Source organism: Aquarana catesbeiana, linkage group LG13, assembly GCF_042186555.1.
Source record: "Aquarana catesbeiana isolate 2022-GZ linkage group LG13, ASM4218655v1, whole genome shotgun sequence".
Lineage (NCBI taxonomy): Eukaryota > Metazoa > Chordata > Amphibia > Anura > Ranidae > Aquarana > Aquarana catesbeiana.
Genome location: NC_133336.1, coordinates 86,826,710 through 86,844,599, shown reverse-complemented (window position 1 = coordinate 86,844,599; position 17,890 = coordinate 86,826,710). Strand labels below are relative to the sequence as shown.

General features: G+C 50.6%; 1 protein-coding gene across 1 annotated transcript in view; it reads right to left on the bottom strand.

Moving 5' to 3' along the window:
• Nucleotides 1-17,890, bottom strand: part of SLC10A1 (solute carrier family 10 member 1) — a 138,558-nt gene that overhangs the window by 107,380 nt on the left and 13,288 nt on the right. Inside the window, exon 4 of the mRNA XM_073608938.1 lies at nt 15,824-16,002. Coding sequence (XP_073465039.1) covers nt 15,824-16,002 — 179 coding nt within the window. The remainder of the gene's footprint in view (nt 1-15,823; nt 16,003-17,890) is intronic.

Sequence of the window (17,890 nt, the reverse complement as noted above, 5' to 3'; positions counted from 1 at the left end):
TCCCAAATGTAAGATCTGGTATTCTCTATCAGGGGAGTAAGAAGTTTATCCAAATATTTAGCAATGGGCATGGTGGCCGAATTAATGCTGGAAACGATTGGACAACCCGGAGGGTTATTTGGGTCTTTGTGCACCTTAGGTAGCACCTAAAAAATAGATGTAATAGGGTATTCTGGGATTAGAAAGGTCTCTGTGTTGGTATCTATTATTCCTGCCTGCAAGGCCTTTTTTACAACTTTCTTTATTTTAGTCAAAACCCGTGTAGTAGGATTAGTATCCAAACGTGTATAAACATTATGATCAGTCAGCTGTCTTTTTATTTCCCCTTCGTATTTTACTGTGTCCATAACCACAATGGAACCACCCTTATCTGCTGGTTTTATTGTGATTTCTTTCCTAGTGGATAATAAGGACAGGGCGATGTGTTCCTCTTGACTCAAATTGTTTTGTCTATGGTCAATCCTAGACCGATCTCCTAAAAATTGCCTTATATCCATCTCAACTTTATCAATGAACAGTTCTGCTGCTGGACTATTAGTAGGGGGCACAAACGTGCTCTTATTTTTTAACCCCATGTTAGAAATGAACAATTTCAACGGGTTTGAACTGTGCATTGACGGTTTAGACGAGTAAAAAGCCTTTAAACGTATATTTCTATAAAATCTATACAAATCCTGTTTTAATCTGAATGTATCCATTTTTTCTTTTGGGCAAAAATTAAGTCCCTTGTTCAAAACTTTCATCTCTATTGCACTAAGAGGGAAAGAAGAAATGTTATGTACCACATTCAAGTCCTCTGTCTGTTTCGCATTCTGTTGGCAGATCTTGTTACCCCGTCGGCGTTTTTTGTCTCCTCTCTGCCTGCTTTTGTATTTGGGGGACCATGGGTCAAAAAAGATCCTGTAGGGTGGGGCGTGGCCTGACCTGGCATGGCATGGCGACGGACGTCTAAACCCTGAGCTCAGTCCATTGCGGGAGAAACACTAAGAAGCCGGGAGGTATTCTCACACTATACTACCCGTGGATAATGGGCACTGCTTCCCGATCCTCCTCTGCCTCCCGCTCGAGGTCCCCCAGGGATCTAACCGGATCACAAAGCCACCATATACCGGAGATGTTCAGAGCCGGCAGAGGCAATATGGCGCCTATCCCTCACGGCCCACCACACTCGGGAGCACAGCCTCTGCCTCCAACCATCCCTGACACATCTGACTCTAGTCAGACCAGATCCAATGCTGTAGGAGACGGGATCGTACTCACCCCCCAGCCTCAGCTCAACATCCAGGACCTAAGATTGATTGCTGAAGACATCAAGGACGATTTATCCGCTGCCATCGCGGAGCTGCGGCTGGATTTTCGCGCCTTGAACGAGCGAGTCCTGAGAGTGGAGACAGTGACTGAACGCCATGACACCGCCATTCACTCAGTCACTGATTGCATTGACTCCCACACACTGCAGATGCGTGACATGCAGCGACACTTGGAGGACCTCGACAACAGGGTCGGAGGCATAATCTCCGTGTCAGAGGCCTTCCGGAGGCCATCGAGGGGGAACAGGTCTCTCAAGAAGTAGTTAGCCTTTTCAACGGCCTTCTCCACAGACCCCCCCAAACCCCCATCCAAATGGAGAGGATACATCGCGCACTGCACCCCAAGGGACGGGAGACAGATCCCCCACGGGACATAATATGCTGCATAGTCGACTACAAACTAAAAGAGGACATCCTAAAACAAGCCAGGGCCAGCCAGCAAATCATACACGCGGGTGCCCATATCCAAATATACCAAGACCTATCTGGGATCACACTTCAACATAGAAGGGACCTGAGGCCACTCCTGGATGTCTTAAGGGAGAAACGTATTCTCTACAAATGGAAATTTCCCTTCTGCCTCTCAGCTTCCAATAACGGCCGCACAGCAATACTCAAAGTACCAGAGGATCTGCCTCATTTCTGCGCCACACTTGGGATTGCCACAGTGCCAGTGCCTAATTGGTATGCCGCCTTTCGCATGGTCCCATCACACCTTGATCAACCTAGAGATGAACCCATGGATGCTCAAGAGTCCAGACACCGCAGAAGACGCTCGCCTTCCACCCATAGGAACCAGCCCAACTACCGGAGCGGTCCTGGAGCTGACTACATCATCACCTCCCCACGGTCCAGGCGGAGGCGCAGGGACCGCTAATATCTGGGCACAGGGATTCTCCCTCGATGTTACACGTTTATTTTTACTTTTATTTTTGTTGAGTTTTGTTCAGTGCCTTATCTGAAGACCTTTCGTTCTGGGACCCAATTTTTGACTCCCATATATCACTACAGACGTGAGGACACTAATGGCTATATGCTGTCTTTTCAATTACATCCGTTCATGCCCGCTGGGTCGCAAGATCTCCACAGGGCACCCATGCTCGCTGTCACACCATCCTGTCTGTTTACAGATCAGCATGCGGCTTACTGCCCACTTCATCGCTCAGAACTCCTTGGTTACGGCCTCAGGACATAATACTGAACTACTCCTAACCTAGCACTACAATTCCCACAAGTCTGAGCGCCCTCAGACGCCGCCCGGCAACACTAGCGGAGTCTCCCAAACCATGCCTTCTGCAGCGGACACACTCGGATCTCTCGACCACGCAGACGCCAGCATTACACTCCCATCTGAAGGGACAAGATCTGCTCCTCTTCACTCAACAACACTGCGTGCACCCTGCTGAACTCAGAACTCCCACTTTGACCGCCTGTCCTGCTTTAGGCTCCAGATGCCTCGTCCTCACAGGAACTGACCGGCTGGTACACCACGACGGACGCCCACCTACTTAAATCGGCAAGTTATTTACGGACTCACGCCTACACTGTCCCGGTAACATCACAGCCATTAATACATGTTTCTAAGTACGAGTTTTATCTTTTGGTTTTTGGTTTTTACTTTATATCTTCCTTTTCAGCACAGCGGACTGTTGGCTACATGGCTGACCTGCACCAGTTTGTTTTCCTAGCAGCTCAGTGTAAAGTAAGAGTTTTTAGAGGTTAATTATGCTGTTAAGATAGTTAAAGTATATGCTGATATACACAAGTCACCTCCCCAAGACTAGACAAATCTCCCTATTAAGTGTCTTTGGGGGTTACAGAGCTTAATTTTTGTCGGATGCCGCCGCCCCTTCCCCGCCTTCATGGAACCCGAGGTGGGTGTGGGGGGTGGGGAAGGGTCGGTTTGGCGCTATCTCCCCTGAATGGGGAGCATTGCAGACACGTAAACCTCCCTACTGCTAACCTGTACAATACCCATAGCTAGGGTCACCTCTCACCGCCACACCAATATCGGGGCACCGTCTTGTTACTGCATTACCCACTGGGACGTTGACCCACCAACTATGGGTGCTCCATTAGGTATACCTACCCCTCTCACGCTACCAACCATCCCGTGGTGGCGGCTCACATTCCGTTCATTGAACGTCACCCTCATCTAGTCCCTCACTGCCAGGATTCTCGGCCAACCCCCACACGGACTCGGTTAGGGTTATTGTCCCACCCGTCGGGACTCTCTCCCTACACGTGTTCCGTTCTACACCGATTGTTGGATAAGTACTTCCACACCTCTTCGGATACTCTCCGGGTACACGCTCACCTGACTCACTTACACCCTCAGCTCCCCGGATTTCTCCCCTCCCCCCTAACTATCCTCTTCTTACCCCCTCCCTCCACCTATGGCGGGCACACAGGACACCAACTCTCCTACGGACACAACTTCACAACAACTACACTCACTCAAACTATACTCCATAAACATTCGGGGCCTCAACGTTCCGGAAAAGCGATCTAAACTTCTCCATTCTCTACAACAAGCCCACGCCCACATCGCACTCATACAGGAGACACACTTTCGGTCGGATTCTATCCCTAAACTTAAAAATCATTACTTCCCCACAGCCTTCCATTCCTCCAACCCGGAAGCCAAATCGAAAGGGGTCACCATCCTCATCTCCAAAAATTGCCCACTCCAAGTAACGGAAGTACAAACAGACCCAATGGGACGTTTTCTTTTTATCAAAGGCACCCTGAACCAAATACCTCTCACCATTGCGAATATTTACGCTCCTAATATTGGCAGGTAACCTTCTTCCGTAATACTCTACAGCAACTTTCCAGCTTCCAATCAGGAACCCTCATCGTGGGCGGGGACCTTAACGTTTCCCTATCCCCCGCCATTGATACTTCAAATGGAACCTCCTCCCTTTCCTACAGGGCCCTAAAGTCGATCAAGCAACAATTTCATAACCTTCTACTCCATGACACATGGCGCACGCTACACCCCAAGGAAAAAGATTATACCTTCTTCTCTCCCCCACACAACAAGTACTCAAGACTTGACCACTTCTTTCTCTCCCAGACAGATCTCTCACACCTAGCCAATGCAACCATTGATCCGGCCATCCTCTCGGACCACAATCCCATCTCCATGACTTTACGACTGCAATCACCCACCAGGAAACCACGTATCTGGCGTCTAGACAGCTCCCTACTGACAGACGAGATATATGTTCAGAGACTGACCACTTGCCTCTCCAACTTCTTTCGGGATAACTCGTCCTCAGACGTGGCTCCCACGGTTACATGGGCAGCTCATAAATGTGTCGTCCGCGGGGAATTGATGAATATAGCTGCACACCGTAACAAAACTCAAGAACTCTCGCCTGGCGGATTTGATGGCTCGCATTCGTACACTAGAGCAGACACACAAGGCCTCCCTCGCCAAGTCCACACTTGCTGATCTCTCTCAAGCTAGGGAAGAACTCTTGGACACACTGACGACAGCGGTCAAACGCAAGTACACCTTATCACATAAGCCAGGGGTCCTCAAACTTTTTAGACAGGGGGCCAGTTCACGGTCCCTCAGACTGTTGGGGGGCCGCACTATAGTTTAAAAAAAATATGAACTAATTCCTAAATTCCTATGCACACATCTTTTTTGTAGTGCAAAAGAATAAAAGAATGAATAATAAATAATAATATATATATAGGGGATGGACAGGGGGACAGAGGGATGGACAGAGGGGTGGACAGGGGGACAGAGGGACAGTGGGGTGGACAGGGGGACAGTGGGGTGGACAGGGGGACAGAGGGATGGACAGGGGGTGGACAGAGGGGGGGACGTGGGGTGGACAGGGGGACAGTGGGAGGGACAGGGGGTCAGAGGGAGGGACAGAGGGATGGACAGGGGGACAGGGGGACAGTGGGACAGTGGGGTGGACAGGGGGACAGTGGGGTGGACAGGGGGACAGTGGGGTGGACAGGGGGACAGTGGGGTGGACAGGAGGACAGAGGGGTGGACAGGAGGACAGTGGGGTGGACAGAGGGGTGGACAGAGGGGGGACAGGGGGACAGTGGGGTGGACAGGGGGACAGAGGGGTGGACAGTAGGGGGGACAGGGGGACAGTGGGGTGGACAGGGGGACAGAGGGGGGGACAGAGGGGTGGACAGGGGGACAGAGGGGTGGACAGGGGGGACAGGGGGACGCACAGGGGGACAGTGGGACAGTGGGGTGGACAGGGGGACAGAGGGGTGGACAGGGGGACAGAGGGGTGGACAGGGGGACAGGGGGACAGTGGGGTGGACAGTGGGGGGGACAGGGGGACAGAGGGGTGGACAGGAGGACAGAGGGGTGGACAGGAGGACAGAGGGGTGGACAGAGGGGGGGGACAGGGGGGTGGACAGAGGGACAGTGGGGTGGACAGAGGGGGGACAGGGGGACAGTGGGGAGGACAGGGGGACAGTGGGGAGGACAGGGGGACAGTGGGGTGGACAGAGGGGTGGACAGGGGGACAGAGGGGTGGACAGAGGGGGGACGGGGGGACAGTGGGGTGGACAGGGGGGCAGTGGGGTGGACAGGGGGACAGTGGGGTGGACAGTGGGGTGGACAGGGGGACAGAGGGATGGACAGAGGGGTGGACAGTAGGGGGGACAGGGGGACAGTGGGGTGGACAGGGGGACAGTGGGGTGGACAGTAGGGGGGACAGGGGGACAGAGGGGTGGACAGTAGGGGGGACAGGGGGACAGTGGGGTGGACAGGGGGACAGAGGGGTGGACAGTAGGGGGGACAGGGGGACAGTGGGGTGGACAGGGGGACAGAGGGGTGGACAGGGGGACAGTGGGGTGGACAGGGGGACAGTGGGGAGGACAGGGGGACAGTGGGGTGGACAGGGGGACAGTGGGGTGGACAGGGGGACAGTGGGGTGGACAGAGGGGTGGACAGGGGGACAGAGGGGTGGACAGAGGGGGGGACAGGGGGACAGAGGGGGGGACAGAGGGGTGGACAGTGGGGTGGACAGGGGGACAGTGGGGAGGACAGGGGGACAGTGGGGAGGACAGGGGGACAGTGGGGAGGACAGGGGGACAGTGGGGTGGACAGGGGGACAGTGGGGTGGACAGGGGGACAGTGGGGTGGACAGAGGGGTGGACAGGGGGACAGAGGGGTGGACAGAGGGGGGACAGGGGGGACAGTGGGGTGGACAGGGGGACAGTGGGGTGGACAGTGGGGTGGACAGGGGGACAGAGGGATGGACAGAGGGGTGGACAGTAGGGGGGACAGGGGGACAGAGGGGTGGACAGTAGGGGGGACAGGGGGACAGAGGGGTGGACAGGGGGACAGTGGGGAGGACAGGGGGACAGTGGGGTGGACAGGGGGACAGTGGGGTGGACAGGGGGACAGTGGGGTGGACAGAGGGGGGGACAGAGGGGTGGACAGTGGGGTGGACAGGGGGACAGTGGGGAGGACAGGGGGACAGTGGGGAGGACAGGGGGACAGTGGGGAGGACAGGGGGACAGTGGGGTGGACAGGGGGACAGTGGGGTGGACAGGGGGACAGTGGGGTGGACAGAGGGGTGGACAGGGGGACAGAGGGGTGGACAGAGGGGGGACAGGGGGGACAGTGGGGTGGACAGGGGGACAGTGGGGTGGACAGGGGGACAGTGGGGTGGACAGTGGGGTGGACAGGGGGACAGAGGGATGGACAGAGGGGTGGACAGTAGGGGGGACAGGGGGACAGTGGGGTGGACAGGGGGACAGTGGGGTGGACAGGGGGACAGAGGGGGGACAGGGGGACAGTGGGGTGGACAGGGGGACAGTGGGGTGGACAGAGGGGGGACAGGGGGACAGAGGGGTGGACAGTGGGGTGGACAGGGGGACAGAGGGGTGGACAGGGGGACAGTGGGGTGGACAGAGGGGGGACAGGGGGACAGGGGGACAGAGGTGTGGACAGGGGGACAGAGGGGTGGACAGGGGGACAGAGGGGTGGACAGGGGGACAGTGGGGTGGACAGGGGGACAGAGGGGTGGACAGTGGGGGGGACAGAGGGGTGGACAGAGGGGTGGACAGGGGGACAGAGGGGTGGACAGGGGGACAGAGGGGTGGACAGGGGGACAGTGGGGTGGACAGTGGGGGGGACAGGGGGACAGAGGGGTGGACAGGAGGACAGAGGGGTGGACAGGAGGACAGAGGGGTGGACAGGGGGACAGTGGGGTGGACAGGGTGACAGTGGGGAGGACAGGGGGACAGTGGGGTGGACAGGGGGACAGTGGGGTGGACAGGGGGACAGAGGGGTGGACAGAGGGGGGACAGGGGGACAGTGGGGTGGACAGGGGGGCAGTGGGGTGGACAGGGGGACAGTGGGGTGGACAGGGGGACAGAGGGATGGACAGAGGGGTGGACAGTAGGGGGGACAGGGGGACAGTGGGGTGGACAGGGGGACAGTGGGGTGGACAGGGGGACAGTGGAGGGACAGAGGGGGGACAGTGGGGTGGACAGGGGGACAGAGGGGGGACAGTGGGGTGGACAGGGGGACAGAGGGGTGGACGGGGGGGTGGACAGGGGGACAGGGGGACAGTGGGGTGGACAGGGGGGCAGTGGGGTGGACAGGGGGACAGTGGGGTGGACAGGGGGACAGAGGGATGGACAGAGGGGTGGACAGTAGGGGGGACAGGGGGACAGTGGGGTGGACAGGGGGACAGTGGGGTGGACAGGGGGACAGTGGGGTGGACAGAGGGGTGGACAGAGGGGGGACAGTGGGACAGTGGGGTGGACAGGGGGACAGTGGGGTGGACAGGGGGACAGAGGGGTGGACAGGGGGACAGAGGGGTGGACAGGGGGACAGTGGGGTGGACAGAGGGGGGACAGGGGGACAGGGGGACAGAGGTGTGGACAGGGGGACAGAGGGGTGGACAGGGGGACAGAGGGGTGGACAGGGGGACAGTGGGGTGGACAGGGGGACAGAGGGGTGGACAGTGGGGGGGACAGAGGGGTGGACAGAGGGGTGGACAGGGGGACAGAGGGGTGGACAGGGGGACAGAGGGGTGGACAGGGGGACAGTGGGGTGGACAGGGGGACAGAGGGGTGGACAGGAGGACAGAGGGGTGGACAGGAGGACAGAGGGGTGGACAGGAGGACAGAGGGGTGGACAGGGGGACAGAGGGGTGGACAGGGGGACAGAGGGGTGGACAGAGGGGGGACAGGGGGACAGTGGGGTGGACAGGGGGGCAGTGGGGTGGACAGGGGGACAGTGGGGTGGACAGGGGGACAGAGGGATGGACAGAGGGGTGGACAGTAGGGGGGACAGGGGGACAGTGGGGTGGACAGGGGGACAGTGGGGTGGACAGGGGGACAGTGGGGTGGACAGAGGGGTGGACAGAGGGGGGACAGTGGGGTGGACAGGGGGACAGAGGGGGGACAGAGGGGGGACAGTGGGGTGGACAGAGGGGTGGACGGGGGGGTGGACAGGGGGACAGGGGGACAGTGGGGTGGACAGGGGGACAGTGGGGTGGACAGAGGGGGGACAGAGGGGTGGACAGGGGGACAGAGGGGTGGACAGAGGGACAGAGGGGTGGACAGGGGGACAGTGGGGTGGACAGAGGGGTGGACAGGGGGACAGTGGGGTGGACAGGGGGACAGAGGGGGGACAGGGGGACAGGGGGACAGAGGGGTGGACAGGGGGACAGAGGGGTGGACAGGGGGACAGAGGGGTGCTCACCTGTTCGTAAGCTGTTGCTTGAAGCCTCCGCTCTCTGTCACTCTTCGCGCCTCCTGTCTCCGTGCGGCGTGCGGGACTGTGCTGGGAACTACACTTCCCAGCATGCAGCGCAGCACACGGAGCCCTCCATTACTGGTGTGGGGGAGGCGGCTTGGGCGGAGCGGAGCGGATATGCTCCCTGCCAAAGCCGAGCCGACTTGGCCCCGGCCCGAGCCTGGATTGTCAGGAATCCAGCCCTGGGTCTGTTGGGCCGGATAAATGTCCTCGGCGGGCCGCATGTGGCCCGCGGGCCGTAGTTTGAGGACCCCTGACATAAGCTATATTACGAATTCGGCAATAAAGCCGGTAAACTATTGGCGAGAGCTCTTCAATCCAAAAAAGCCTCTCATACCATTCATAAGCTTACTACTCCTAAGGGAGAGGCAGTGGTCACAAACGAGGGCATCTCTGCGCAATTCGTACAATACTTCACCAAGCTGTATAACCTCCCGAATGCCCAAAGTACTGATGCAGCAGCTAACCGTAGGAAGACCATAACTGATTTTTTAGCACAATTTGGCCCCACTCCGCTTACCCCAGAGGACTCACAGACTCTAGACCTCCCAATAACGTTGGATGAAATCCTCCTTGCCCTCAAACATATGAAGACAGGCAAAAGCCTGGGACCGGACGGCCTCACGGCAGCATATTACAAATCGTTTCCGAAAATTCTCCTACCACATTTAACCAAAGCACTTAATGACCTTACAACAACCTCGGTAGCCCACAGAGACCTATTGGAAGCTCACATTACCCTCATCCCGAAACAGGGTAAAGACCCCTCCTTGGTACCCAACTATCGCCCCATATCGCTCCTTAATGTCGATCTGAAACTATACGCGAAAGTTTTGGCCAATCGTATCGTCCCCTTCATCCCATCCCTGGTTTCTCTAGATCAGGTCGGTTTTGTCCCGGGCCGCGAGGCCAGGGACAACACCACTAAGGCCCTCAACATTCATCATTGGCTTACTAAAACTGCCACACCAGGATTCTTTCTCTCGCTGGATGCTGAGAAGGCGTTCGACCGGGTCGCTTGGGACTACATGGAGGCTACTTTGCAGGCAGCGGGCTTACCACCACGCATGCTAAACATGATTTTAGCACTATATGCCTCCCCGACCGCTAGACTCCGGATCAATGGTGGCTTGTCGGACGCCTTCTCTGTATCCAATGGGACGCGACAGGGGTGCCCCCTGTCTCCCCTTATTTTCATTCTGACGTTAGAACCCCTACTCCGTAAACAGAGCAAATTCAGCTATCAAGGGAATTAACATCCAACAAAAACAATATAAGCTAGCAGCATACGCTGACGACATTCTACTTTTTTTGACAGACCCTATCACGACCATACCTAACCTTCTGGCAGACTTTACCCTTTTCAAGACTTTATCCAATCTCCAAATTAATTTTAGTAAATCCAAGGCCCTTAATATCACTTTACCAAGGGAGACGGTGAATCTGTGTTGTAGTAATTTCCCATTCGTTTGGGAGAAATCCGAAATACTATATCTAGGGATCAAAATCACAACTGACCTAAAAGACCTCTACACCAAAAATTTCCTCCCCTTACTCCGCTCCATCCAAGGTGACCCGCAGAAATGGAATCTAGGTTCCTTTTCCTGGTTGGGTAGAATAGCAATATTAAAAATGAACATTCTACCCAGAATCCTCTACCTCCTTCAAGCCCTTCCGATCTCGTTACCTGCTTCCTTCTTTGCCTCCTATAAACTTCTTTCCCGAACCTTTGTGTGGGCCTCCAAAACTCCGCGTATTGGCTGGGACAGACTTGTTCTCCCTAAAAGATTGGGGGGTCTGGGTCTCCCAGATCTCCAAAAATATCACTGGGCCTGCCACCTGACCAGACTGGTGGATTGGCATATACATCGTCCCTCCAAAGACTGGATTGCACTAGAAGCATCATTCGCACACCTGCCCTTAGCCAACACACCGTGGATGACCCACACCAATGTTCCCAAGGAATTCACTACTCACCCCCTCATCGGAATTACACTTTCATTGTTCAAAAGAGCATGCAAACTACTGGCCTTCACACCCTCACCAGGCCCCTTGACCCCTCTGGACGATAACCCAGCCTTTCCCCCGGGTCTTTTCCTAAAAGATCCTGCCCCTGATACCCTCAGTTCCCCAGCTAGAGCACAGAAATTCTTCCTAAAATGGGTCTCTCCTCTCTTTCCCTACACTTGTAACTACTCTGCCTAATTACGACATACCCTTTTACAAATACTTGCAAATAAGACATTTCCTCCAACCCTCCATCCAACACTCTCACTGGCACAGAGATCTCACGCCGTTTGAATTTCTTTGTACTTCAACAGAACCGCAAGGTCATCTCATTTCCTCAAATTACGCCCTACTGTTCACAGGCCACAAGATTAAAGATGACACCCTTACACAACAATGGGAAAAGGACCTAGCCCTAGATCTCACCCCCACAGAGTGGGACCACATATTTACCCTCATGCACAAGGGGTCCATTAATGTCACGACTCAGGAGAATAGATACAAAATTTTCTCGAAATGGTACCGGACCCCCGACAAAATCCACCACTTCCACCCTTCTGTTCCTTCTACCTGCTGGAGGTGTAATAACGCTAGAGGTACTCTACTTCACATCTGGTGGGAATGCCCCCTTCTCCAACCCTTCTGGTCAGACATCCATGAATTAATCTCCCAAATCACCACATATACTCCAGACTTCTCCCCCGCCCGATATTTACTGCACCACAGACAAGGGTCCCCCACCTCATACAAAAAAACCCTAACTATTCACCTGATCAATGCAGCCAACCTCTGCATCCCTGCACATTGGAGAAACCCCTCCCCCCCGACAGTTCAAGACTGGACTCGCAGGGTAGACCGAATAGCGGAAATGGAGCAACTCATCTCCCAAGCAGCGGATACTCCACTTGGGCCTGTGGGACTCATTATAGAAGCTCACAAACACAACAGGCCTTGACCCAACCACCCCCTCAGACTCTCTGAAGATCCCACGCGACATGTTCACTCGTGTCCACCTTTGATAACACACCTGCCCCCCCTGTCCCCCCTCTCCCCTTACCTCCCCCACCAACGATACCGACCTGACATTTTCAGGAAGCCTAAAGCTTGCCGTATCCATGCATATCACACCTGCCTTTACTCAATATCGGCTTCATATAGTCACCCTCCGAGCGACCGACTCACCCTCGGTCCGCCCTACACTTTGGACGACTTCACTTCTTCGTACAAGTTCTAAATTTCAGTCGCCATGCCGTTATGTTATATGCTACATATGCCTTGTCAGGTATCCCGTTCTCGTTCACAGCTAAGATCCCGTCGGGGGTGAGCGGAAACGGGATTGCTCATAACGCAGTTTGGCCTTGCTCCGCAAACCACACCCGCCCTCTCTGAACCTGCATCCATAGCTGTAAGCGGTGATACCTACTTTATTATACTGTTGAGCCTCATGCATGACTACATATGCCTATATTTGCTCATGTTCTTACTCTGCTGATCTATATGTGCATATTGCCCATTGATTGTTTATTTCTCTACGATGTATGGCAAACTTTGCATGTTAACCTGTAAAATTTCAATAAAATCTTTTGAAAAAAAAAAAAAAAGATCCTGTAGCATTTGTGGAGGAGCTGGATGTAGAAAGCTGCTGATGACGTTTACCATTCCTGAATTTTCCACGAAAGCGATTAATATCTGTCCAATTATAGACTCGGATATTAGCATAGTCTTCTCGGTCCCGGTCCATTTTGGTACGCTTCCGGATTTCTATGGATTTTCGATGATTGGTTAATTTCTCCTCCAATTCTGATTTAGTTTTCTGAAAGTCCGATTGTCCCACCTTATCAGATAATTGTTGTTCCAATTGTGTGATTTCTTTTGCAACAGAACTCCGTTCCTTTTGTAGAAATTCAACTGTCAAGGTGATGAGGTCGAAAGAGCACTTATTAATTATCTGTGTGAACCGCTTTTTGTTCTCCTCATCTTGGGAAAACAGGGTGGGTGTTATTCGAACCCTCACCACGAGGTATCAACTATGATCTATAATATTCCGCAAGAGTCACTTCATGTAGTTCCAACGATATAGATTTTTGTGAAATCTTTTCCAATTTCCTTGTTAGTTGTAAGGACGAACTGTCCACCAGGAAATTCCGTAATCCTGTAGTAGCTGTATATATACACGTGTTACATCTTCATCCGTATAGGCAAATGAACCACCTGTTGCCATTGTTCCTCAAATTCCAGTCTGAATCAGTGCTTCCTCACAGGGAAATCTATATCACCATATGCAGAGTGAGGTGCACTAAACGATCTTGGCTGTGCTAGCAATCTGGTCCCTCCCACGGACCAATATGTAGAAACGATAAGTCAGGATTGCTGCACAAGAAACGTATTTCTATAAAGAATTACAAAGACATCGAACCGATAAAGTCATTGATCATTGATAAAGTTGAGACGGATATAAGGCAATTTTTAGGAGATTGGTCTAGGATTGACCATAGACAAAACAATTTAAGTCAAGAGGAACACATCGCCCTGTCCTTATTATCCACTAGGAAAGAAATCACAATAAAACCAGCAGATAAGGGTGGTTCCATTGTGGTTATGGACACGGTAAAATACGAAGGGTAAATAAAAAGACAGCTGGCTGATCATAATGTTTATACACGTTTGGATACTAATCCTACTACACGGGTTTTGACTAAAATAAAGAAAGTTGTAAAAAAGGCCTTGCAGGCAGGAATAATAGATACCAACACGGAGACCTTTCTAATCCCAGAATACCCTATTACACCTATTTTTTATGTGCTACCTAAGGTGCACAAAGACCCAAATAACCCCCAGGGTCGTCCAATTGTTTCCAGCATTAATTCAGCCACCATGCCCATTGCTAAATATTTGGATAAACATCTTACTCCCCTGATAGAGAATACCAGATCTTACATTCGGGACACTCAAATTTTTTGTCTAGAATACAAGATTTGACTTTTCCACCAGGTGCTATATTAGTAACATGGGATGCAGCTAATTTATATACTGCTATTCCACACACCCTAGGATTAGAAGCCTGCAAACGATTGCTATGCTCATCTAAATTTTATGATGATAGACAAATTACATTCCTTTTGGAGTTGCTTACCATAGTGTTGGAAGAGAATTTCTTCCCTTTTAAAGATGTGTATTACTTGCAACGTACGGGCACAGCGATGGGTTCGAATGTCGCCCCCCCATATGCCAATGCATTTATGAATATGCTTGAAGAAGCATTTATTTGTAAATTATACACAGACAACTGTATCACATGGTACAGATTTATAGACAATGTGATTGGCATATGGGTGGGCGACCATGATTCATTGTATCTGTTCGATTTTTATTTGAATAATTTAGTTCCTGGTTTGAAATTTAATATGTTCACTACGGACACAGCGGTTCCCTTTTTAGACAGACACTCTGTTGAGTATACAGGACAGCCATATAATGGTTCACCTGTATAGAAAATCCATGGACCGAAACCAGTTATTACACTATTCCAGTTTTCACCCTCCGGGGGTATTCAAATCTATACCGAGAAGCCAATTGAAACGTGTATCTAGGATTGTAAATCAGATAGATACAAGAGAGAAACGGCTGAGTGAGATGGAAGACAGATTATGCCAAAGAGGATATCCAGATGATATAGTCCAGCAGGAACGTATCAACTTGGATCAAAAGAGAGAAAAAAATGTAATCCATAGACTGCCTTTCATCTCACAGTTTCATCCATTCTCTAATAAAATCAATAATATAATTAGAAAACATTGGTCAATATTAAATAAAAATTATCCTACCATTCCTGAATTTTACCACCCCCCCTTACCATCATATCGTAGGGGTAGAACGTTATGTGATAGATTGGTCAAATCAGACCAATATAGCACACCTATTGCTCGTACTACATTCCTGGCTCCCCCTAATCATGGATCCTACCCTTGTCTATCATGTACCCAATGCACCAGTATAATAAAGGGGAAGAGTTTTTGCCACCCACATAAAGGCTATAACATTAAAGATTACTTTACATGCCAGTCATCTTATGTTATATATAAAAAATAAAAAAAACACACACCAAAGGACTCATGGGGAAGGGGGTGTCTGTGTAATTTATATATATATATATATATATATATATATATATATATATATATATATATATATATATATATATATATATATATATATATATATATATATATATATATATATATATATATATATATATTTTTTTTTTTTTTTTTTTTTTTTCTTTTAACAAAGCTGCCAATGACAGCTGTCAAAGTCCTTTGCTGTCAATTTTAAAACCTTTATCCTTTATAAACGTCAGTTCTAAAAACATCACTGCGCCCCGCTGCATGGAATTTGGAATAAATGTTTTGCATTGGTAAATGTTCCCCATGGCAGTTCCCACCCCCATGCTATTTTCTGTCAACCCATTCCATATTAGCCCTGAAAAGGGGCATGGTTACTTGACAGATTCACCCCCCTTGCTTTCAGTGGGGTTCAGTTTCAGCATCCAAACTTCTTTGGCGTTTGAAGAACCGCTGCCAAACTGAACCCAGGGCTGTTTAGATCATCACTACTGAACATTGAATCATGAACATACTGTATTTGTGATATTGTTTCTCTTTAGGTTACACTATAAAAAAAAAAAAAAAAATTTGAACTGGAATTTCCTATTAAATTGCTTATACAATCAAATAATACTTACAGATAGCTGAGCCTGAAAAGAAAAGCCATTCCATATCCAAGCACATACCCGATAAGGGGCATGAGCACTGCAGATCCGATGAGCCAAGGCGAAAAGATTTTAAGTATGTCACTTTTCACATAAAGGGCTGACAAAATTAACAAAGCGATTGCAGTTAAAAGCCCAACAATCCTGCCAAACTGAAAACATATTTTGCATTAGTGGATTTGTTCTGGCCTTTGTAGGACATTCAAAATAATAGGAAACACGTAAGCAGGCAACATCAGGTAGAGTGAAAATGGAAACACACATCTCATAGCTTCTAAAACAATCCCTTGCCCAGTCCAAAGACTTTATGAAGTAAAACTCACCAGTAGAAAGGGTGGCAATGGACATGTTGGCTGTGAAATATTACATTTCAGTGTTCCATCTTCCCAGTTCGAGCCAAGTAGCTGACATTGCTACCTGGCTTACTTGATTATTTTTGCAGTCCCAGCAGCATGAGAAATCAGACTGATGTTCAGTCAAGGAAGCATACATTCCTCTTCCTCATCCCATCCCACAAGAGTAGTGGTAGGCAAGACATTGATGTGTGTGGGAGGGGCTTACGGTGCCAGAGTGCAAGCTCTCACTAGTATCCACAGAGGCGGACTGAGGCCGACTTGAGCTAAGACTGCACTCCAACTTAAAAGCAAGGCTCTTCCATAAGAACATAGCTAACTCTTTGCAATCTGTGACCAACTTCTGAACCGGAGGACAGGATGTTGGGGATGCAAATAATACACCAGATTATGCATTACATGATTCGCTGCCATGTTTGAAGCAAAATGGTATTGATATGTTATAGAAGCTTAATCTAAAGTATCCCACAAAAGTGAGTACACCCCTCACATTTTTGTAAATAATTTTTTTATATCTTTTCATGTGACAAACACTGAAGAAATTACACTTTGTTACAATGTAAAGTAGTGAGTGTACAGCTTGTATAACAGTGTAAATTTGCTGTCCCCTCAAAATAACTCAACACACAGTCATTAATGTCTAAACCGCTGGCAACAAAAGTGAGTACACCCCTAAGTGATAAATGTCCAAATTGGGCCCAAAGTGTCAATATTTTGTGTGGCCACCATTATTTTCCAGCACTGCCTTAACCCTCTTGGACATGGAGTTCACCAGAGCTTCACAGGTTGCCATTGGAGTCCTCTTTCACTCCTACATGACAAGATCACGAAGCTGGTGGATGGTAAAGACCTTGCTCTCCTCCACCTTCCATTCAGTGTTGCCAACCCCCCAAACTAAAATTTACGCCAAAATTTACAAAACAACATCAATTTTTTACTGGCAAAAAAACCAAAAACACATGAAATTTACTGGCAGAGCTGAGTTTTTTACGGACATTGCAAACGTACCTAAAATGGCTGTTTTCAGTGCTAAACAGTGCAAATATCAATATTTAAACTATAAACATGTAGCTAGTGCTATTATTTTATTTTATTTATTTCAGGTACTTATATAGCGCCGTCAATTTACGCAGCGCTTTACATATATATTATACATTCACATCAGTCCCTACCCTCAAGGAGCTTACAATCTAAGGTCCCTAACTCACATTCATACATACTAGGGCCAATTTAGACAGGATCCAATTAACCTACCAGCATGTCTTTGGAGTGTGGGAGGAAACCGGAGTACCCGGAGGAAACCCACGCAGACACAGGGAGAACATGCAAACTCCAGGCAGGTAGTGTCATGGTCGGGATTCGAACCAGCGACCCTTCTTACTGCTAGGCGAGAGTGCTACCCACTACACCACTGTGCCGCCCGTTAGCAATGTGTTTAAGTTAAACACAAGTCGAAAAACATATTTCTCCATTTGCATGGTCAGATTAATATAACCCAGCCAGCACAGAGTTCCTCCATACATCAGGGTACAGGACTTCCCCTTACAGTGCATGGGAACTCTGACGTAAGGGGCATTCTGCAGATCATGATATAAGGGGGAACTGTGATGTAAAGGAGGGGGGCTCTGGTTACCAGAGACCACCTTTTATCAAAGTCCACTGCATTGCCCTTTACACCAGAGTTCCC